Consider the following 25,598-nt stretch of genomic DNA (forward strand, 5'->3'; position numbering starts at 1 on the left):
ATTTCTGCTAACAATTATCATTTCAGCCCTTTTTGCAGTTTCGGATAAAATGTTAATAGTTTTAAACAAAAATACCAACTTGAATATAAAGGAATTAGCAACCGCAAAGCCTAAATGGGTCGTAAAAGTTAATTTTGATAATTTACGGCCTAACATTATTGTATAAACCGAAAGTTTGTCTCAAGATCATTTTAAGAATTTAATATTTAGATTTTAGTTGCAATCATTACACCAGAATGAATGAAAAAATGAACTATCTAAGAAATAATTTAACTCTTTTGAAGGGTGATGTACTATTATTTGTCTATCTATATAAAATTTCCGTATACGGATTGGAAATGTGCGTAAGCCAAAGGTTAAGCTGAATTTCAACTACCCCTCAACATCAACTTATCTCTTCAATTCTCTCCTTCATCAATTAAATATTATACATACTTTACCAATACTAATCATATAAGTACTCGGATAGCTTTTGCTTATGTATGCCTCTACCGATGTACATCACTGCTAATTCATTGTTTACAAAATTTAATGAGAAAAATGCATTACAAAATTGTATAAGAGCAATGTATCTAACACATCGCAAGAACTAAAAATGCTTCAGAAAAACTATTCAGTCTGGAAAATGTATTTATGATTACATTGTAAACTTAGCAATCTTTCAAACGAGAGAAAATTCTTTCATATATTTTGATTCATCCCCTACTTTTCTCAGTCTCGCTCTTCTTTACATCACTATCAGATAGACTGAAGAAAACTTGCAATCCTGCAAAATGAAACAATTTTCTTTTTAAGGATATTTTCTTTTTCATACATAGCTTCTTTCGTTACGTAATGGTGGGAAAACTCGGTGGAATTCTTCTGTGAAGCTTTATTAGTTTTTCCTTTTATTTATTTATTTCTCTGCATCTAAGAAAAAAAAAACTCAAGTTGAAACGTACTTCTTGCTAGGTGGTTTCTCAGGGTATTCTAAAACTTCTAATGCGATGACTACTAACCATGACTTTCATGTTTCTAAAGAAAATATATTTAATGCGAAGTAAAAAATACAAAGAAAAAATATAGTGACACTCTAAGTCAAAAATAATAATAATAATAATAGTAAAAATAATAATAAATAAAAAAATAAATAAATAAATAAATAATTTGAATTTTGACATCTGGAATTCAAATTATGTTTTTCGCAATCACAAGTTTTTTTGTGTATGTAGGCGTGTGTGTTTGTGTCTGCGTGCAGGCACTAGTGTGTGTGTATAGGTTTGTATATATGCGTGTGGTGTGTGTAGGATATGGACGCAACTTGGAGACTGTTTTCGCTAGAGGAGCAATATCGTGAGGCCGGCCGGTTGACGGTGGTGCTGCAGAGGAAGGCGGGGGGGGGGAATGAAACCATAGGAATTCAAAACAGTCAAATGAGAACAATAAGCAACGTGATTGCTCAAGGAAAAAAAATGTTTGTTGAATTTCGGTAAAAAAAATAATCATTCTTAATATTTAGGGATAACCCATGATCTTGTCAGTCGGTGGATTTTCGAGATGCAGAAAATCATCAGCGCCCATGTCATATGATATCACGGTATGTAAAATATAATTTGGGTATTTGTTTGGCTTAGAATACCCTCGACTAAATTAAATTCCTAGGGCAATGTCGCATCAATTGAGAGTCCAGGTGCCTCCATCAGGTGGAAACTGGGCGTCCAAATAATCCGTGCCAATAACATCCTGCGCCTTAATGGTGGCACATGAAAGACTGGATTCCGTATCGAGGGATCGCATAAGGCTGCTAAAGGCTAAATAGCGGTAGAACGCAGCAACCATTAGAAAAAGAAAAATAATTTTTAGGGATAAACAACTCATTAGTTTAGTTTTACTAAAACTACTTTAAACCACAATTCAAAACTTCACTGAAGTTTTCAATTTTCATTAACACGTTTCAATTTTCAACTTTTGTGCGGTTAAGACGACTAAATTGTCTTAAGCGAGCGACTAAATCGTTCTAGTTATTGATAGTTTAAGTTAAGGAAAGTTCCCGCAATCTTATCAAGAGCTTCAGATCCACCGAAAACTTCAAAGTCAAAGAATATTTGAGTTATATGAACTAAAGTTATCGAGAGTTGATTGTTCTTGGCATATTCTTTTTATCCCCATATTTTTCACATATTTGGCTTTATATACTGAAAATTTGGCAATATATACTCAAAATGCTACAAATTTATGACATTACTAAGTCGTCATTTAAAAATAAAACCCTTGAATCACGTCTAAAAGAATGCAAAGCATTGATAAGAGATATAATGGAGGGAGTATAGACTTTCATTCATAAAACCAAGATCCCAAGTCACGTGATCGATTTTGAAGCAAATCATTGGAAGAATTCAGATTTCTTTCGCTTGTCTCACACAACACGTGCTAGCCATTCGTCGTCGTGGAGTCACGTGACTTGGAGTCTTTGGGTCAGCTTTTGCTAAGCAAATGATTGCACTTGTTCCCTCCATTTTAATTCCAGCTGTAAGTTGTAAAGACTTTTTTAGTGCATACATCAATATCATCTAGAAGGAGTAGGTCGAAACTAGACATAATAAAAGCACTGCATACATATTTTCAGATTTCTACAGCATAATGTTTATGAGTTTTGCAACAACCGTACATTTGTTGATGCCGACATACATTGAACGTACTGTTAGACGTGTCGAAAACAGCTCGGGAAAACTTACTCGAGGGTGGTCAAACAAACAAGACTACTGCCTGCTTATTGAATTTACTTACGCACGCACGCATTTGCCGAAAAAACTAGTCAACATTCATTCAGAGGCGAGTAAAATTGTTTTTTTTTTTCTAAAATCACCTAAACATTACAAACCATCACTACTTGACCAAATGGAGAGCTTGTTTACTAGAATACAAACATTACCTCATTCATACAACACTGCAAACTTTAGAAAACATACAAAACTTGTCAAAGCTCCTTCAAGAAAATGTCAAACATTATATACGTGGTTACAAAAATTATACATTTTCACCTGTTGCTACTACAAACTACAAAGTAACTTAAATTTTAAATCCCCATCTTTTACAATCTTAGCAGGCTCTTGCATTGCATTCTGTGGTTTGTTCCAAAAAATTCATTTCTATGTTTCCTCCAGAGAACAATTTCTTTTATTCGCCGTTTACGCAGCTCAAGAAAAGACGGTCATTTTCAGCAAAATAACGGGAATAGGAATAACAACTGGGCAAACTTCTTCCGGTAATAAACCCCACTTTCCCCTATCCTGATAGCCGTTAATGTGTATTAACGCTGTACCTAGGGATCATGAGTTTGTTAGCAGAAAAGAGAACAAAGTAAATCATTTTTCTGTTCCATAATGTCCAGTCACTAGACAGTAGCACTTTTTCACAAGTGTCGCTTTATTTGGAAGATCCATTGCAATGGATTCTGCTTTCTGAAACATTTCATTGTATTAAACTGGATTAAAGCAGCTATTTTAGAGTGTTACATTTTATGGCTAAATTGGTAACATATAAGTATCAGTTTCCCGTTAAATACAATGGAAATCATACTACTTTAAAAAAACCTATTCTACTAATCACACTGCAATTAATTTGTGGAAAGCGTTTGGAATGGAATTGTGGAAATGATGGATTTGTGGAAAGGAATAATTATTACTTAAAATTAATGTATGGAAAAACAATAACGCTTAATAGCACTACGTTATACATTGGTTAGTACTACAATGACAGATTTGTAAAAATTCTTCTTAATGCTTTTTCTAGCATTTTGTCAGTCACAAAGCGTGCAGATTTCCGGTACAGGAACATGTACACTCTTCTGCTTTCTTTTTCTTCAAATAAATAAACAGACCTAATTTTTACTCCAATTTAAGATTATTTCTCACATTTAAAATAGTATATATGCCTACAAATTTAGTCAACCCCATTTTTACGCTTTGTGTTTAAAAAGAAGAGCATCATTAAAAATTGTAAGATAAATAAAATGGACTTTTGAAGGACTACATTTCATTATTATTATTTTTTAAAACAGAAAACGACAGCTGATTTGAATGACAAAAACAAAAATTACTGGTATCTTTACTTTCCTCGACATCTTCCTTTTTGTCCATAGGCAGTTTTTTTAACGTTCACTTGATTTTCACTAACTTTTAGTGCTTCACTCTTCGAAAATAAGTTTCGAATTTTTAAAAAATGCCGAAAAAAAATTTAGTTTCTTAAAAGGGGAAAAAAAAAAAAAAAAAAACAAGCTACGCTTTTGAATAAGTTTGTTTCGTTGGTTTTTAACAATCTAATATGAAACGAACAATAACTTTAAAACAGAAGATTTTTGCTTTTTGGAGAGTCTTGCGTGATAAAATAGATCTTTTAAACAGCATCGTATAAAAACTAAAAGCAATAGTTAAACCGCTAACACTGCTCTGTAATAAGAGCGTAGGTGTCGACGGGAAGTATTCTTGGTCTTTTGTTCTCCACGTAATTCAATTTAAAAATGAAGGTTGTTAGATAAAAATGTTTAATCTATGCACAAATTAGGTTTTGTATTTTTTGACTTTAGAAATACGGTCTCTTTAGACAATAGTTTACATTTATATCAACTGCATTTTAGTTCGTTATGTTAATAACGGTAGAAACAAACTGTAAAAAAAAATCCGAAACGCTACTTTTATTATTTCCATGGAATGTTTTGGGATTTCACTGGTTTTTGTCCACTTTCGGAGAATATCACGTATCTTTGTGAAAAAAGTTTCTTGAACTGCCACACGTTCGAATGCAGGTTTATCATTGTTGCGAAAAATATTTTTAGCTACCAGTATAAAGATTGATTGAGCATACTTAATAAGTGTATCCGCTTCAGTCTTCGGGCTCCATAGCTTTGCAATAATTGCAGGCGAGTTAGATTTATGATACTTGCTTGCAATTCTGGCTATGGTATTCTTGGCTTTGGCGATGATTGTAATAATGCTCTTGGAGCTTTCTTGGTAAAGAAGAAAGGCGTCAAGCTATTATCTTTAATTTTTTAAAAATTTTCTCTGAATGTTTCAAAGACAGACTGACTTTAACCGAGAATATTACTGAATTCTTCAGTAAGATACCAGGATAACTTCAGGAAGGTTACTGAATTTTAGCAGAAAACATTTCTGTATTTTGCAAGATACGTCGCTTACAGAAATTGGGCACATTAGCTGTCCATTATTTTCCAGGAATGTTCTGAATTGTTTTAACAGTGCAGACAACACTAGTGTATTACACTATATTATATGCTATGCTTCATGTAGACAGCGATAATAGTACCAAAGAGAATGCTATTGAGATGAAATTTTGAGTCTAGCTAATTGTGACGACGTACCTCAAGTCTCTCTTATCCAGAAAAATGAAGAAGGGTGGGGTGTGCAAAATAAAATCGAGTTGTATTCGAAAAACATCTAAATTATCTAGTAGTTCCCTTTCTCAATACAATATTTATACTAATGAGAAGATCATTATTTTAAAGCACACTGTAAAAACGATTCAGAAACGTTCCTGGAAAATAATAGGCAGCTGATGTGCCCAATTTCAGTCAGTAACATATCTTACAAAAAACAGGAACGTTTTCTGATAAAAGTCAGTAATCTTTCTGAAATATTAAGAAATCTCCCTTAATAAAGCCAGTCGTGAACTATCTAGAAAAATTAAATAGGTTTAATTTATTTGATTAGAACCTTCCTGATTTACCAAGAAAGCTCCAGAAATATTAGAGCAACCACGGCCAAGCTACGCGAAAAGCGCAAGCAATTCCTTTCTCGCAAAGCTGTAGCTATCCAGTGACTTTTTTTGCTCCCATCGGAAGCTTAGTCAATCTGGAAGGGCCATAAACAATCAAAAGCCGATACACTTAATAAACACGCTCCGTCAATATTTAAACTGGTAGCAAAAAATATTTTTTACACCAGTGCAAGGTCTGCATTTGTGCATCTTTTAGGAATTCAGGAAACTTTTTTGCGAAGATACTTGATTTTTTGGGGAAATAGATGAAAACCTCTGAAATCACGAAACGTTCCACGGAAATAACCAGTAACGTTTCGGAATTTTTTTGCAGTGCAAGTACGATAATAAGTGCAAAGTAAAATTGCAGGACAAAATGACATCGTGAAATATTCGCTGTGTTTTTATTGCTACCTATTAGTTGCGAAACGTATGTTGTAACTAATTATAACTGACGCTACTTAAGCGCAAATGCGTCCGACCTGAGCGTCCGACGTGTACTATTTTCAAAATCGAAATTAAATGATTTGTAAATGATATATAGTTTCTTTGAGATCATTCAAATAATTATCTTATACTTCATTCTGGAATATCTTATAGCTTTTCAACGTAGTCTTTATATCCAAAGATTTTTTAAAATTTTTTGGTTCATATTGCAACAAAAAGGGTGTTTCTTTTAGTTAGGTTAATCTATTGTTTTTATTTTTAGTTTTTTTAGACAAATAAGTAAAGGGCAATACATGATAAGACAGCCCTTCAGGACTAAGACTCTTTCTGAAGTCAAAGATAAATTTAAAATCAAAGTTTCACAGCTACAAATTCTGGTTTCAGTTTCGGGAACTATTCGGTGGGTTTAGATGAGTGGAAAAAGTCAAACCATCATATCTTTCCAGTATTTATGTAAATATAGTAGAATAATGTGTTTTATTATAGTTTACTTTGCAATAATCATTAAGTAAAGTGTTATTTTAGTGTGTTGATATAAATTTAAGAATAATTGTGTTGAAAAAAAAACAAGAAAATGTATATTTTTAGGTTTGTATCTTTAAAAGTTGTTGTTTTAGTATGTTGGTTGCTAAAATAGATTTATTTCCAAGTTCTCCAAAAAAGTCAATATGAAACTAGTTATTTGTAAATGAACAGGCGGGTTTTCTTAGATTTTTGTACTATGGTTTTAATGGAACTATTTCAATCACTCAGTGAAATAAAGGTTTATATTGATGCGGAAAAATTATTAGTTTATTATCTTTGCTCTCTATTAGTTTTTATTATTATATTTATAACATCTACCGTTTATTTGCAACAGAGCAAAAAAAAAATGAATAAATAAAATAAGTGAATTTAAAACGTTTTTGTTTTTCTTAGAAATCAGCTACAAGTTAAGTATTAAAAATGCAATGACTCAACTCAAAATTGATAACACAAAAAAGATTTGCTATAAAAAAGGAGATGTCCCCAGTCAAAACGCTTATCGATATCTTTTCTTTTCTAGAGGGGATAGAATATGAAAGTTCTTTGAAAAATGACACCTATTTTCTGTCCTATTATATCTCTGGTAGGATATCGACAATGGTTGATGACAGCAGCTCTTTAGTGGATGTCAGATAGATATGTATTTTTTCGAAATAAAAGAAGTGCTGTCATTTACAAGTAATATTTTACTTCGACACGAACTATTTGTTCAAGATTAAATCCTTGCAATATTTTAATAATATTATGTACGCAAAAACACACACACACACACACACACACACACACACACACACACATATATATATATATATATATATATATATATATATATATAACGTTAACAATATGAAAATATAAAGGCAATTAATGGTACTAGTATGCAGTTCAACATTCAGTTACATTACAACCTCAGACCAAAGACAAACTAAACTGAGCATATGATATTTGACTAGCTGAATAATATAATGTTCAGCCTAGAGTTTTTGAATAGGCATGCTTCTCCCAAACTTTCTTAAAGTACTGTAATTTAATTTACTAATTATTACAATGTTGTTGTACACTAAAAAATGCTGAAACGTTTCGGTGGAATGTTTCGGTATTTCACAGGTTTTTATGTACTTCGTGGGAAAATCAAGTATCTTTGTCGAAACGTTTCCTGAATTTGGCTACAATTTTGGCGAATGCAGATCTCTCATTGTTGTGAAAAATATTTTGCGCTTCCAGTTTAAGGGGGTCCGGGGTACGAAAATCGTCAAACTTTGCAGCGTCTTTTCATCATATAAAAAAATTCCTTTTCTTCTGCTTAAAAAGACGCTTGAATATTGCTTCTATCTTAATTAAGGGGGGAGAAGCACGTTAGTTGTTTAATCTGACTCTAATTAATTCGAGACTAACACATATTGGCAAAAGCTAACATCCCAGAAAAATAATAGATGTGTTAATTTCCGCCTGTAAATCGGATATTCACTTTTCCATCTTATTGGTTGCTAGACGATACTACACTGAGCAACTTTTATAATATTCAAATCACGTTAAAGCAGATTTTAAACTTAGTGAAAATATAATACTCAGTTAATCAACATATTTCTACAAATAAAACCATCCAACATTTTAAGTTAACGGGGTCAATGATTTTATTCATAAGTAAAGATATTTTAAAATATTGAGCGATAAAAATTAGTATGATAATTTAGTAATTTAGAAGCAAAAATTTATTTTCTAAGTATATTTTTTATGTATCTGTACCTTAATTTTATTACGTTTCTTTCCTTCATTTTTTTTTTGCTAAAAAAGTTATATCATGTTTTTAGTATTTTTAAAGCAATATAAATTAATAGTTACCAGTTTCAGTGTTTTCTCTCACAGAATAATATGATTTACGCAAAAAAAATCATATGATAACCTGATATTGTTAAATGATCAGTGCGCTCTATAACTAAATGTGGTTATCCAAGCGTTAGAAACGTACTTTCTAAGAATGTTTAGAGCATTTTATTATGCAGCGTACTGGCTGATGATAGAGAGCATTGGTTTTCTTTTAGGAACTAATTATTACGTTAGGTGAAGTACGTTTCCGAAACGGATTTTCTATTTGCCAAACATTTTGCGTAGCTTCAATCAATATTTGATATTTGTATTTTTTTCTTTTTTTATTTTATGAAAAATGCATTTCTAGGGAAGAAAGTTGCTATGACAATGCTGCATTTTGTTTGTGCCTGTAATTCTGTTGGGCCTTCATTTATTAAAGATATAAGTATTGAGAATTTTTGGATGACTATTTGATAAGCAAAAACAAAATAATCATTATTAGTATAGTCATTTTTGTCAACCATAGTATTAGTTCTAAGAATACCTTTTAACGTACTAGAAGACAAAAACCAAACATCACACATAAACTATGCCCAAGATTTTTCTCTGTATAGGAAAGTTAGGAGTTAATATGCAAATAACAGAAGCCCAAAAATAACGGCAGTGTAAAAATTTAACTCGAACTTTAAAATATTTGCTATCTATTAGGTTTCGTGGATGTGAAGCTCAAAAATAGTCTCTAAACATGCAAGCAAATAAAAATATCATTAAATTTTGGATATGATTTTTCCTGGAAAAATGCAAAGGAAAAAAAAAAGTAGTGCACCAATTTTTAAAACTATCTGCAAGCTTCGTAGATTTAAGGAAACATGTAAAACGTATTTGAACATAAATTTGTTTGATATATATATATATTTTTTTCATTTCCAAATTTTTCTCGCTTCTTTGCCCTACCATCATATATGATTTAAAAATTGCAGTTACGTTTTCTTTTTCTTTATTTTTATTTATTAGACTACCTCTCTAGTTTTAAAGTTGTGTGAAATTGCAATGAAGTTTTTTAAATAAAAATTGTATATTTTTTATTAATTGTAACATTTTTTTGCAATCTGGAAAATGAAGCGTTCTATAAAACTTATTACTTTTTGCCAAGCACCAAACCGACAAACAAGATTTTTATTAATGATTTTTTTTTTATGTTCTTAAAATAAACTCAAAATATAACTGTGTAAATTTTGGTACTGAAATTATTAATAATAGATAAGTAAGATACCCTAGAAAACGAAAATTATGCAAATAGATAGCATAATATAACCATCCATAAATTCCTATATTAATCAAAAATGTGGAAAACATTGTATACTAGCAAGTCTTAAATCTGAAGTCAAAATAGTATCGTACATAAATATATAAAGACACTTTTCGAGCCACATTTAGTATTATCATACTAGTATTTTTAATTTTTAACTCGAACTAACTTCTTTCTGGCTGAATTCAAAACTTATAAAAGGGTTGTTTCCGGAATTTTAAAAGTATTTTTTCTGAAAGAGTATGCTTTAAAACAAAGGATCTGACCATTTTTAAAATAATTTGACCAAGCTTAATTAAAAAAAAAAAAAAAAACATTTTATTCAGTGCCCTTTCATTGTTTACGCTTCTGCCCATGACATCACAAATTATTAAATGACATTCACTGATGCCATTCACAAAGCGGAATATTTAATTCGCTTTTTTAGTTACATGTAAAGGCAACGATATGTTTGATAGCAAGCGAAGATCGCAATATTTAATTGGCTTTTTGATTATCACAACGTGGAAACGCGGGAACTAGATGCAGGATAGTACATGATTTGTGACGTCATAAAAACCACGCCTTACTTTCGAAATCGGACATTTGAAAAAAAAAATTAAAAATTAGCGTATTAAAAGCGTTGGAAAAATAAAAGTTTATTTCCTTGCTCCATGTTTTTTTTTTTTTTTTTTTTTCAGTGAATAAAAGTAGTACTCTTGACTGAAGGAAACAACCCCATCATAAAATTTCAACATATCCTCGCTGTAGAAATCGTAGCCTGTTTTGAATGAAACGGAATGTACACGGTACAAACTAACTGCACTAACTTCCTTTCATATTAAACTTCACTTTCTCTTTTTGTAGCAGATCTTAATGTGTATTAACACTGTATCAAGGGATCATGAGATTGTTGGCAGAAAAGAGGACACAGTAAATCATTTTTCCCCTAATGTCAAGTCACAAGACAATAGAACTTTCTCAAAGCTCCCATTTTATTTGGGATTATCTTAGCAATAGTTTTATTTGTAATGTTTGACATTGTTTTATTTTGTGTGTATTAAGTAATGTAACGGTTTTGCTTCACGAAACTTTGATTGTAATACCTGAGTTACCAGAATTATATTTTTTAAAGATATTTTTTTGCAACACATTTTAAACTGAATAATTGTAATCAGTGTTGTGTTAACATGGTTTTTTTAAGAAAAAATAAGTTAAAATATTAAAGGAAAAAATCTTAGAAAATATTTTGCTATATTTTGAGAAAGAAAGTCCCGTTAAGTCCCCTTTATTGCTACAAATGCTCATGTAAAAATGCTACTCAAAGTTGCAATTGTACATCTGAGTTACCAGAATTAATATATTTTTACAAAACATTTTACACTAAATATCTGCAATGTTGTTAGCCAAATTTTAAAAGAAACAATAAGTTAAAATATTGAGGGACAAAAACCGAAAAATGGATTTTTTAAAAAAAAATATTTTGGTGTATTTTAAGAAATAACGTCCCGTTAAATCCCTTTCATTGCTTCAACTGCTTATAAATTTGAATTTTTCTTTTTTTTTCCGTTTTGAAAAAAAAATATCAGTGAACATAGTGTTTAATCCTTCTCCTAATCATAATCAGTTATAAAATTATGAAAAAGTGTAAATAATAGGAGTAAGTGCCTCTAGAAAACGTAGGGGGTAGTGAAACACAGGGGGTAGTTATTGGGTTGTTAATGTCTTTGTACTTAGAGATCGAAAGATAAGGTTTTGGGGTCGATTTTTTTCTGTAACGTAGTGGTATTTATTGCGTTTACATTAGCTGACCATAACACACCTAATAAATGTTTTTCTACTTAAAACGCGTATTTTATTAACTATAATTCATGATAAAAAAAAGTTGTTCTATATGCTGCTTAAAAACTAAGTAATGTCTTTTAAGGTAAAACGAAACAGCGGCATTTGATTTATACAATTCTTTAAAAGATAGAATCCCTTTGTTTTTAATCTCTAGGCGTATGAAACCGACATTTTTCCCAGCAAATGTTTCTTGTATTACACGCCCTCATTAAAATCCTGAATGAATGTCAGTTTTTTCAGTGCTTCAAGATTTTGCTTTATTTATCATTTGGATTTTATTTCAATTCTGCAAGAAAATGAGGATAAAATCCATGAAGCCGTAAAAGAATTGTTTCTTTCTTATATCTAACAGCTGCAGAAAAAAAAAGTTTTAAAACGAGTCATTCAAAAACATCGCATTCTTTAAAAAAAATGCTTTCTAAGGCTTTTAATTATAATTATGTTAAAAACAATCCATAAATTATTTTAAAATTGTTTAGAAAAACTAATAAACTACATACTAAACTATAAATATCAAATTGTTTGAATATATTAACACATTTTTTAAACTTGCTACTGTTTAAAAGGGCAATTATATATAAATATATATTTTTAAGGTACATGCTATCTTTTTCGAGGAGCAATTTAGAATTATTTTACAATTTTTGACAAATTTGTTAAAATGAAAATAATGCAGATTTTTACATTGTCACAAACTTTAATTAATCTAATCAAATGACGCAATTAACCTAACAAATATGTGACAATATGAAAAATCAAAAAGTATGATTATATAATAATAGTGGCAATAAAAAATAATAATAGCAACAATATATTTTAAGCTGTCTCTTAACTCATAATAGTAGACACTGAAAAACAAAGGCGATTTAACAAAACTTCCTAGAACAGTCCTAGTTCAGAACAGTCCAGAAACAGTCCAGGATGTAGTTGTCTAATTGAAAAACGACACATTGTGATCATTGTTGTTGAAATAAAGTTTTTGCTCTGTTAAATTATTTTTTAACGCAATAATTTTCATTTTGGTGCCTTTTTTTGTTTGTTTGTTTAGTCAGAAAAGGTGTAAAAGTTGTCCATAGAAAACTTTTACTTGAGAAGAAGGTCAAGCTGTAGCTTATTTTTTGAAGAAGAAAACATGTTATTATCATTAGAGTAGCATTTATGTCCCTTCTAATTATCGCTAAAATAACCCTAAGAAAATGTAAAGTGAAAATGATAACTTTCTATGATTATATTCGTTCTGGAGTAATTTTGAAACTGTGCAGTCAACTGAATTAAACGGGTGAGTCTGCTGTCTAACAGGCATGCCTAAGCATTTCAGCAATTATTCACGTTTCTAACCAAGAAACAACAAGCATAATGTAATCATGAAGATCGTTGAAATATATAACAATCGAAAGATAATGTTGATAATATTGTAAAGCAAAAATGAGTTGCCTTCTTTCTGCGGTTATCAATATAACAAGTCTTAAATTCTGCCAAATTGCTGAGAAAAACCCTAAATTGAACGACTTGGCGAGTAACTGAAGGATCAGATGTGGGAGGACATCCATCTTTAACGCGTCGTTAAGAAGTATTTCATTAATCATCGGAAATCGCTAAACATGGCGATTTTTCCCGAAATTTTGAGAGACTTTAAGCCTTCATATGTCATTCACAGGAACACGTGGTCAAATAATTTATGCTTCCAGAAACTTGCTTTAAGTAGCTAATTGATAGTTATTAAAAATTGTTTCATACTTACACTACTAAATGGTTTTTTAATAAGGGCTCTCAAAAGCTTACAGTTATTCCTGGCATAAATATATGACAATTCGTGTCATTTTTGTTCTCAGAATAACACGCATGAAAATAAAAGTCCAGTGCTAACCTCACTACTGTTATAAATAGTAATAAATGCCTGATGCGCATACCAACGAGTGTTGCATAACATTTTGGGCACAACTTAGGTTGGAATTTTATAAGGAAACCTCTTTACATCTTTGCAAAAGGTTGCACATAAGCCAAATTACAGGGACCGCCGCCTTTGAATCATGATTTAATCAGATTTGTTTCACATAGCGGCAAATTAATTATAGCAAAAATGCAGATTTTTTTTAAATAGCTGCTAAAGGTGAATTCGAGCGGTTACGGAAGAACAGTTTCACAAAAAAAATCGATGCGTTTCTGTCTGTAAGTGTACTGACGGTAACGGAAGGCAGTCTAAAACAAAATCTAATGCCTGAGCCAACTGTTACAATTCTGAACTCTTAAAATACTCACTAATTTTATCGTAATCCATGGAACATTTATCTTCTTTCTCAGCAAACACGAATATTCTTCCCACATTATTACGCATTCTCAAACAAGATACTTCTATTCCTACATCTTCTATATGAATTACCTGTGCTGCATTGCTCTTTGTGAATTCTTTTCACTTTCATCGAACTAGCAAAAGTTGTCCAAACGTTAATGAATCCTTTGGCATATTCTTATGATTAGGTGTTTTTGATTCAACTGTATCTTCAATTTCAACATTATTCTTTGACTTTCAAAGTCAGTCTGTTGACTTCCAAGTGAAAAATCCTTCAATCTATTGAAGTGTTTACTACATTCAATAACATAACTTGTTACAGGATTCAAATAGCGCATATTTGATAGCGCAGTCCTTTCCTGTGCCTTGTGACAACAAATCTGAAAGCAGTTTCATTATTGTATTGTTCCAACATAAATTTCAAGTTTTTAAGCTAATGTTTCTGCTTAAACTAGCTTGTAATATCAGATGGATGTAATACCAAAATGATTTTCACATTCTTAGAAGTGTTACAGTGTAGTTTTCATGATTTTCATCACATAAAACAGAAGAAATAAAGTCACGAAGCGGTTACAAAAAATAAATAAATAAAAGTTAACTTTTTAAACAAAATCACGCATTTAAATAAAATTTTTGTACAAATATTACTTATATATGTTTTAAATGTGACTACTAACTTAAAATAATAGTTTGTTTTGTACTAGCATTCTAAAATTTTACCCTATACCAGCTTATATTTCAAAGGCCTTCCGTTACCATATTGTTTTGTCCTTCCGTTACTATTGAAAACCATATAAATTAAATCTATATTGATATTCTAACTATGCCTCCTTGACAAAGAACATAATTCTGCTTTGCATAAAAAACATTAGTTTCTATATCCAATAGGTTCTTGTTGAACTAACTGAAATGTAGTATTTTGGTAACGGAAGGACATCAAATTGTCGCCATAGTAATGGACATATTTCATGGTATTAAAAAAAATAATTTTAAATTACTCAAAAAAAAGTATAACTAGACATTCAAAAGATAAAGGTATGTAACAAAAAGTAGATTTTTTTTGTTTTGTAAAAACACAAAGTAAAACTTGATTTCTCACTTGATTTTTTAAAAGTCATCAAAATATTTGGGAAAAACAAGTTAAAGTTCAAGAAACTCATTTTTTCTGAAGAGAATGGTATATGGCAAGTTACAGAATATTATTTTTTAAATTCAATCGCTTCCCCTTTTTCTTGGAATTCACCTAAAATAATATAATTTAATTTTAAGTCAAACAAGACAATTGTCATTAAAACTATGCCGTTCACTCAAAATAGTTTTCCATTAAATTTTTAAAGAATTTTACGCTAAAACACTTGAAAATGCTATTACGAAGTTAAAATTTTAACTTATATCCTTTAAAAAATGTATCTCTGGTTGATTGCGAAGCAGGTAAAATTTCATTTCGACGCTTTGTTTTCGTTTATAAAACTACCTGCAAACCTTAGAATACTTACTCGTTGCTTCAATGTTAATACTATCTATGACTAAGTCTAGAGCACAAAAGCCCCGCAGACACCATGCCGTCTCACTGGTTTTGTTTGATTTTATTCTTAGAAAACTCACTAAGTGTCAGCTTGCTTGTTTTCACTATACACACACACACAAAAAAAAAAATCGTGTTTGTGGGAAACGGTTAGTCACACACACCTGAATTATAAACGCGACGTGTTTGATTTAAGTATACTACAGTGTTTCAATGTTAAAGCCAGATTTCGATCCATTTTTTAGTTCATTTGTAATCTAGTAAAGCGGCTGATTCATTCAACGACTGATTCAATCACCCAGCGCTAATTCTAAAACTTATGAAAAATATATCTAATGCAATTCAACTTAAAACTTTTAACGTTTACCATCAATTGGCAAACGCTGAACTGTTTATTCACTTTTGTTTTTTGTAAATATATAATAATTTATATTTTATTTCAAAGCTCTAAATATTCCTAAGTATTGAAAGGTAATCTTTTAATCCGCTTTACTTTTATCAGAAATTCTCAAAACACCCATCGACAAATAAATAATGACATTTATTGAATTATACGCTAATTCATATCCAGTATATAGTCACATTTTATATTGCACTAAACTACCCACTTGAAACCAACATAGCATTATTTTTCTTCATCTTGTCAAATTAACTCATCAGGGTTCCTTTCCACTTCTTTTGCATTACCATATCTTTTGTTCAGAATTTATTTTCTCTGCTAGAGGTTTGTACAAGCGAACATCTGGTTTGGAACTTCCTCATGAATTTCAGATGAAAGGTGAGTAAAAGTCGAAATCCCTTTTTGAAGCTTAATTTCATTCTGGTTTTCTACAACTGCTTCTAGAACGAATTAAATTTAGATTTGAATTATCCAGAATACAAAATGCCTACTTTTCCTAAATATTTTAATGGTTTTAGCATGTGTGTTTGATATCTTGCTGTAGCTTCTTTAAATTTAAATGCGTTTGTTCAATGTATGGCTTAACGATTTTCTAATCAAGAGTCAAATGAAACACGCTTTTAGAGAATACACAAGTATACTCTAAAAGTAGTGAGTCAAGATGTGTGTTAAAAAAATACGTTTAAAGTGGAAATAATTATTTGATTTCTGTAAAGATTACAAAAAGTAAATTACATCAAATAGGACCATGTATTTCAAAATACAGTTAAAAACCGATTTCACGTCTCCCCAATCTACGTTTTTCCCACATTATTATTTTTTTTTCATCAGATCCCATCATGAGTTTTGTTGATAGGTACATTTCTCTCTTTTTTTAACACGGCTCTTTTAGAAATGTAGAATCTAGGTTTTTATGTATCATTAAGGTTTAATATGCTTTTACTGATTTTTAAAATATGTATTTTAAAATTAACGTTAGAAAAATTGTTTTTGAAATAAAATGCATAAATTACAGATATGTCAAAAACAAAAATGTATCGATATGGAATTTAAGTTAGTTAAAACCAATTCATGCTCATGCTTAAAACAGAGTTCAGTATTTAGTGGGCGAAAGCAAACCCCATTTTTGAAACTATTTTGCAGCGTGTGGCAACGTTAATTACATTTCGTTATCAGACATAATAAAAAAAAAATATTTTGCAGATTTTAAAGGTTTTATAGATGTAGTTGTGTTAAATTTATCTGATCATCACTGTCTGAAATTCATAGGTCAGTTCTAAGAGAGGATGCAGTGCGGAATGAGTTGAACAAAAAACACGAAGCGTGAAGGTTAGAACAATAATAAAGCAATCACGTAGTTGAGCAACTCAGTCTTAACCTAGGTATGCCGAAGTAATACAGCCATCCTAGGTTAACATGACGAAGATTTGGAGGTCAGTTACAGGTTCACAGAAGTTTTTAGCTGCATGTCTAGCTACGTTTTCATGTTTAAAAAATGATCCAGAACTTCACTCCAGCTTTACTTTATTCTTTGGACAGTTAGTGTGACCCATATTCATTCTTTCACGGAAAATGACTTTATGTACTATTCGAAGGAAAAGTTCTATAGACAAAATGTGAATTCTATTTTATTTCCTTTTCTTATTAGAATTATTTGTTACTATGTATTTTGTAAAGAAATGCTTGCATTAATTTGTTTTTAAATAATGTATGTTTCTTGATGTTTCTTGTGAAACACACTATTTTCTTACTTCTAAATCAGCATTTTATAGTGTATTTTAAGTTTTGGTTTACAGTCTCTAAAATAATATCGACCCAATCATTCATATATGGTATTGTAAAAAGTGTGCTACTTTGAAGGTATTGATATACGCCTTACTCTACTAATATTATTTTATATCATCTTGTCATCAATTTGACGATAGTAACTTCTTAAAAGGTCTCCGTTTCATTTCAAACATCCAGGTAAATAAGTGTTCTAAAGTTTGAATAACGAGGTATCTGTCAAATGAGGTATGCACATAAAAATGATAAATATGAAGGCTATAGAAATAAAAAAGACGAAATATAGGTGTACAATCCAGGAACTAACTTGACTTTACTGTTGTAATATATATTAGATATTATCTTTTTCAAAGAAAGACCGGCTTAATAATTAGTTAAATGTTAGTAAATAAATGCAATTTTATAGTGTTGCCATAGCATGGGAACAAAAATTTAAATAAAATCGTCGAATTGTACACGAGAGAATTTACTAATACAATTCGCATTACGATCAGAAAAATACCATTTTTGCAAAGTATAAATAGCACATAAGTATAGTTCTACTTCTCTACAAAAGAAAATGTGCTACGAGAATAAAATCTTATAAATGTATTTTTTGGAATGCTTCTAACATTTTATCGCACAACATCATGACTGAGTCTTGGCTTCCTTTTGGAGCCAATTATCACGCTTGACAAAATGCTTGCCCTTAATGGATCTTTTCGACGCCACTTTTTTCACATAGAAGAAGAAAGAATGAATGCTTGTTATGCACAAAGACGTAATATTATGGGCGACAATTATGGTACGTTACTTTCTACATGTGGTTGAAGTAAAGTTTAAAAAAATACACAAATTGCAAACTGAAAAAAAATAATTAAAAGTGAAATTGCAACAAAAGCATATTATGTTTTTTGAAGAGTTCCTTAATTGAGGCGTTATTGGCGTGTAAATGAGTACGAGCGGAAGCAAGTGTGTGCGGGTGTGTGGCATGTGTAAATGTTATTATTTTAAATTTATTCATTTATTTATTTATTTGTACAGAAGCTACACAACTTCATATACATAGAGGACTGCGTGAAAAGTGCCTTATGTCTGGACACAGAGGAAAAAGATACAACACAAGAGAAGGAACCAACAGCCAGGACACCGGCGGAAATAAAACCCACGACCTCCGGCTTTCAAGACGAAGCTTCTACTACGGATCCCAGATGCAACTTATTTAAAATTACATTTGTTGTCTGCTTACTGTATAGAATTCAATTATATACACTTCAATAAAGCACAGAGGAATATCAAAAAGAATTATCTGCATAAATAAAATAGAAAATTTTGTGTGTGTGTGTGTGTGTGTGCATGCGTATGTGCAAACAAGCTTTTTGATATGAAATATTTCAAAAGATAAACATAGTTATGCATAGTTTATTGAGCAATCACAGTTGCTTATTGCTTTCATTTGACTGTCCTTGACGTTACGGTTCCTTTTTCAGCTTGGCCCAGGGATGCAGCACCACCGTTACCGGCGGCGGCGGTGGTTGTCCACCGGAATCCACTTTTGCTGGGCCATGTCCTACACACGCATGGTCATATACTATCCCCTACGTGCGCACGCCTTTACACACATACACACGCCTACGTGCACACACGTACGCCTACACACACAACTATACACACGTAACCACCCAGGAGGAGGGACATGCTTGGGGGGGGGGGGAGCCGTTTCTAGAAACAATAACTCTAATCAGTAGGGTCTTGTCGCAACTCGTGATTGCGAAAAACATAATTTGAATTCAAAGTTTCGGAATTCAAATTAGAATTAATTGGGGGAAGTAGGTCACAGATTTTGGTTTTTTTTAATTCAATTTGAATTATGTAATTTTTTTATGGTTTTAGCATTGCTGTAGATTTCTGCGGTATTTTTGTTTTTCAAATTTAAATATGTTACTCGAATGGGTAGTTTAGTGTTTTTCTTATAATGATACTAATACAAGAGAGAAAACCATACTTTAGAAAATTTAAGTACATCATTGAGCTAAAGAATGATTTGAAAAAATATGTCTAAAATGAAACAAATTCAGTTTTTATTATGGTTATATAAAGACTATATATTAAATGGATTGAAATAAAAAAAAAGAAACTTAGCTTCAGAACATTTCCATTGCACTTTTAAGTAATTATTAACGTTTCGAACATTGTTATTAAAAACCTTTCCTAATTCAATACAGGTATGTCAAGGACAAAAATGTGAAATGCATCTGTTTGATTTCAAGTTTTATTTATTTATTTTTTTTAATTTTTTTTGTACCTATAAGTAGAACTTTTATGTAAAGGAATAAGCATTTTCAGTACTCAATCAGAAAAGAACAGACTTATGTTTTCATCTTTTCAGGATTTCTCGTTAATGATGTTATATTTCGGATCGTGGTGAAAAGAAATAACTTACTTGACAGTTGTCATTAGTACTCTGGGACTGACAATAAAATACGCAGCTTAGATGTCGCTAACAAGCTTATGCTCTTATTTGCGAAAAAAAAAAAAGAAAATGAAAAAGCGCCAAAACAAAAACAAAAAAAAAAAGAAAAATATACAAAATATCTGTTGTATGGCATTAAGTAAAAAAATAATTTTTTGTTGCCATTTTGAATTGGCATATTGAAATACTGCTACATTTAAAATAATTATGTTTGAGAAAAAAAAAGAAATCTGGTTGATAAAAAACAAGTATGCTGCAAAAAGAAAACAAGTGTACTTAGTAGCTGACGGTAATATACATAAACTTTCTAAAACGTCTTATGGTCCTAAAAAGTTAAAAGCAACTTCCCCCGTTATTAAAAATATTATGTTTTATATTTATAAGCAAGTTGTGTTTATGCTTTAGTTCTTAAAAACATATTCCATCGGAATTATATGGTAGTTTTGAAAAATTATTACAACAACATTTTTAACCTAAATCTTTTGGTTTCAATTTGTTCTACTAAATTTAATAACGACAAAAAACGGTAAATTTCAATAAAATGTGTAAATACAAAATAAAGATTTTCTTGAATTGGAAATAAGAAACGAACATCTAGTTATTTTACATTTCCATAAAAAACATTCAGTTTCTCGGAAGCGGTTTTAAGGTTTATTACGCCTGAAAACTTAAGAAATAGGATAGTAAAAGGTATTTCCTTTCCATAACACATTTAAATCTTAACCAAAACTTTTCTTAGCGCCTTACTTAAAAAAATAAAAATAAATAACTGAAATCGTTTTTTAATACTAACTTTTGCTAAAAAAAACCTTTGAAATACACTATAGGTTTCTGGAAAAAAATATTAACATCGAACAAATGTTGCACAAAACCTCAAGAAGACGCCAAGAAGTATAAAAATAGTTTCAGTTTTATAATACGTATAGTCTACATATAATTACTTGACTTTCAGGATACAAAACAGTCCTTTGTTTATTACTTTGCATTTACAACAATCAGTTTCCATTCAAATTAAAACAAGAAATCTTTTGTTTCTACAATTCTCAAAACAGAGCAAAAGTTCTGCGTGGGTTCATCTAGTTAATTAGGTATGTATGTCAAAAAAAATCCAGTTTTTTTAGTCTTTATGATTACAAAGCAAAAAATTAATAATAGTAGTTGGGAAGTTAATTATTAACCAGATGAGCAAATTAATTTCAAGACATATCTTACGTAAGTGTTTTTAATTTTTTGTAATTTTTCAAATATTGTAGATTTCTAAGGCTTTCCTTAATTCACTTCATCTGTTTGGAATGAATTTTGAAATATTTTCTGCCGTAAAGGTACTTGCTAAAATTCTTTTATTGCATTTGCTAGCAGTTTTAAAAAAACTGAGTAATAAAATTAACAAATTAATTTGATGTCTGTGCTTAAACGGGAACAGAACTGTTTATAATACAATAAATTAAAGTAATTTAGGTTTCTAGGAATTTCCGCGATTCAGATAAACAATTTTAATAATAATAATAATAATAAAATATTTTACAACCATTTCTATCACATTTTTTTTACTACATAATTGTATCATCATCAAAAGCATTGCGAATATTTCTCGTTTCCTAAATTGCTTACGTTTTTTTTTTTTTTTTTTACTGGGATAGGTAGATTTTTTTCAATTGTTTTCTTTTATGGTTTTCTACCTTTTTTTATTTCCTTTTTTTGCTCAATTTCAATTGTTTTTATTTTTTTCGCCATAAGTGTTCTTTTGCAAATGTATTGTCAGAAAGCTTTGAAGGAAAAAATTATAAAAATAAACTTTCAAAATGGTTCAGCATATTGTCACCTCGATGCAAGGTACATTGGAAAATTAAAAGTATATGAATGAAATTTATAGGAGTTTCTGAAGACTACAAGCACATTTTTTAAAAGCCTTCTTAAACTGCTATATCAGTATGCACTGTCAAAAATGAAACGCTCAATTTTGACGATTCGGCAATCCTCGAGCACTATTTCATTATTTTCGACGATCCTTTCGTCACTGAATCACGTAATTTTTGACGAAACCAGAAATCTTAAATTTTTCACGAAATTATTTCGTCCCGATTTCGTCACAGTGCAGTACATTCTGTAAGTTTTCGTTTCAGTCTTGTACTTGCTCGTTAAATTATCTTACGTCAGTTATCCTAAAGGATTCATAAAAAAGGTTGGTATTTATTGAAATTTATATGTGCAATGTGCCTTCTTTTATGTATTGCTGCATTTTTGTTAAGTGTTGTGTTTATTGTTGTATTTAAAACACATTAGAACTGAAAACGAACGGCTCGACTAGGTTTAGAATTCTGTGTGCTGTTAACTTTGAGTCACCTCCACGTTAGGCTTAGCTAGCGTTATTTTTTTTCATTTGCAAGAATTTGTACGAATTTCCTATTCCTATTCCTATTCAGAGTCACAACTGACTACAACTGTATTTATGTCGAGGACTGCATACTAAGTGCCTTGCCTCCATTATTTTATATACCGATAGATGGCAGCACCATCACCGGATCGAACAGTTTATGAGAATTTAGAACTAGTGCAGGAGCTAATAGCTACCTGGTGCTAGCACCCCCAGAGGTGTCGTTTCACTTGGAGGACATTGAGATCACGAGCATATTTAACGTCGCCCAGTCCCCTTTAATGACGACGGTGGGTCTTCGACCATCGAGGTTCGAATCCAGGACCCTCCGGCCCCGAATCCGACACTCTACCGATAGGGCTACCACGGCCCTTGTACGAATTTAAACTTACAAAAAAAAAAAAAAAAACTCCACCGTAGCTAAACTAACACAGATGATAAATACAGCGCTTTTATAAGAGGCATAGAACTATGAAGCTTTTAATTTCAACGTGGAATATATTACATAGTTATGTGTTTTCATTTTTCTCCATGAATTTTACAAAATAATTCTGTTAAACGAAGCGTATTTTTTTATTTTAATAGTTCAAATTTGCTTCATTCTGCATTTTTATTTTTTTAAACAAATACTATTTACCAATAAGTATTGATATTTTTTCTCCTTCCACTCTACATTTAATGTTTTATTCAATATAATAATTTGTACAGTAGTTCCCAAAAGTGTTCGCAAACTTATCATTTTCAATGAAATATTTATAGCTCTATCCGTTAGTAAAAATCAATATTTTGGAATGAGTAAACAATGTTACAAAACTACATGAAAGATTTTAATAGCAAAATAAAATATGATTTTGAAGAAATTAATAATCGGAAAGTATCAAGAACTTTATAACACAAAAGTGTTCGTAGAAAATATTTTAAAATAATTGTTTAGCAATCCTTGAATCAAACGGATGAAACTGGAGGAAAAAAAGCGCTTGATGCAATAAAAAATACATGCAAACCGCTTATATCAGCTTTTAAATCTGAAATGATACCGTCTTTTTTTTTTTTTTTTTGTTATGCTCGTAGACGAGACTTATAAATGCTTACCCCTTTTTGTTTATATAATCTCTTTGCATAAAACATGAAGTAAAGTAAATATCAATCTAATACAAATGATTTTAAGATAGAAAAATATTAATTTCCATAAAGAACTCTATCTTTGTGCTTGATATTTCAGCAGAATATTTTCAATATTTTTTCAATTTTTCCGCAAATTAAAATAAATATTTGAAGGTAGAGTTTTAATGTTTAACCTCGATTTAAAAAGAAAAAAAATAAAAGGTAGTATAGCATGTTTGAAAATTGTAATAACAATAATAAGCATTTTTTGTTTTTTTTTCCCTACTTCATACCCTAAATTTATACATTTTTCTATGTAAATTTGTGTTACATGATTTGTCATAATTATGAATTTTCCCATTATACATAGTTTCTACAGCTAAAATAAATGCAGCATTAATTTTATTGCCATATTTGTCGCCTCAAGGTATTGTCAACAAAAAGTGAGAAATCCCAGTCTACATTAAATCAGACTAAGAAGCATTTTATAGATGAACTTCTAATAAATCCAAATTTTTTAGTTGGAGTTCTGATTTTGCTGGATACCAAGTAAAATGTCTGAAAATTTAACCGAACTTTAATTGAAAAATTGAAAGGATAATGAAAATATATGATAAGAAGTAACAATCTTTGCTCACCACACTGGTCCCTATTTTCAATACATACCTTGCAAAAAAAATCCATTGATATCGGTCAATTAGTTCTCAAGACACAAGTAAACAAGGAAACGCACTTTGTTATTGGGTTTCCCCTGTCTTTGGCAATTGCCCTTGGCAACATGGTGTTTTTTTTTTTTATTTACTGCTTGAAATTTGCATATTTTAAAAATCAAATATGCTTAGGGAAAAGGTAATGCTCCCTCGTCCCGTCCCAAACTAGTAGAGCTACGTTTGAATATTTTTGTACTAGTGATTGATTCTGACGATTTTATGATTTTGTTTGAATATTTTTTAAAGATTTCAAGATACTACACTAACAACTTTACTTGGCAAGCATTTCCTCTTAAAATTAGTACCAGCTGAGTTAAAAAAAATCCGAAGTACACACTCCTTTAAGCCACGCCCCATTTTGTAAGTACTCTACCTCCAGTATAGCAGAAAAATCAGTTTTTTTTCCTAATAAATCCCTATCCATCAGCTAGAAGATAGCTTTATGCAATTACTAGTTAACTTATGAAATGGAGCGTGACTTCGAGTGTTGGAGCCTTGGGTTTTTGACTCTAATTTAATAGTGGTTTAAGGAGGTAAGGCTCGGTAAATAAATGTTGTTTATTGATAACATACCACAATAAAATCTCTGAAAAAAGTGCAAATAAAATCATAATCACCAGTTTCAGTACTACGTAATTCATAAGTACTTTATGGGAACTAATTTCGGAGGGGGGGGGGGGAGGGTGAGCACTTCAGAAAACATTCGTGAAAAAAACGGAACACGAAAATCGGGAGAAAACGGTATATTTTGGCTATTGGTTGAAATAAAAAATAAATTTAAAAAAAAATTACAGATCAACAATTGTCGCACCCGTGATTTTTTTATAGCTCAAAAAAAAATGAAAATTCACGACTTGATGTGCAAAAGAATTAATTCGTTTAATGGCTAAATAATGCTGATTCTCGATAAATTGAAGAAACTCTAATTCCAGAACACTATTCAGAAAGTAATTTCAGAAACCAACTGAGAGTCTAGCTGCCAAAAAACGGACTCAGAGCTGCCCTTAAAAAACGGACTCAGTTCAACTGGTTTTGGTTTTGAATTTTAAGTGTTCGATTAAAAAAGAAACATGTGAGGGTATTTAAGCCGTAACGGTTAAAGCAACCTTCTATGTGAAATAGTTCAATATTCAAAGATAAAAACACTTACTTTCAATCTAATTTATTACTTCTCTAGAATGTTCGTTTCAATCGCTACATGAGATCTTCGTCATTCTTTAATCAAATTCAATGCTTTTCGAATAATTTTAAATCGTATCATGCTGGTTAATGGCAAAACATAGAAGCATGATC

At 30.7% G+C, this 25,598-nt stretch overlaps 1 protein-coding gene across 1 annotated transcript in view; it reads left to right on the plus strand.

Moving 5' to 3' along the window:
- LOC129228537 (uncharacterized) overlaps positions 1–18,870 on the plus strand; it is a 124,227-nt gene extending 105,357 nt beyond the window's left edge. The window contains exons 3-4 of the mRNA XM_054863217.1: positions 16,184–16,258; positions 18,689–18,870. Of these exons, the coding sequence (XP_054719192.1) occupies positions 16,184–16,258; positions 18,689–18,870 (257 nt within the window). The remainder of the gene's footprint in view (positions 1–16,183; positions 16,259–18,688) is intronic.
- Positions 18,871–25,598: the final 6,728 nt, after the last annotated feature.

The sequence above is a fragment of the Uloborus diversus genome, chromosome 8 (genome assembly GCF_026930045.1).
Source record: "Uloborus diversus isolate 005 chromosome 8, Udiv.v.3.1, whole genome shotgun sequence".
In the NCBI taxonomy this organism is placed as follows: domain Eukaryota; kingdom Metazoa; phylum Arthropoda; class Arachnida; order Araneae; family Uloboridae; genus Uloborus; species Uloborus diversus.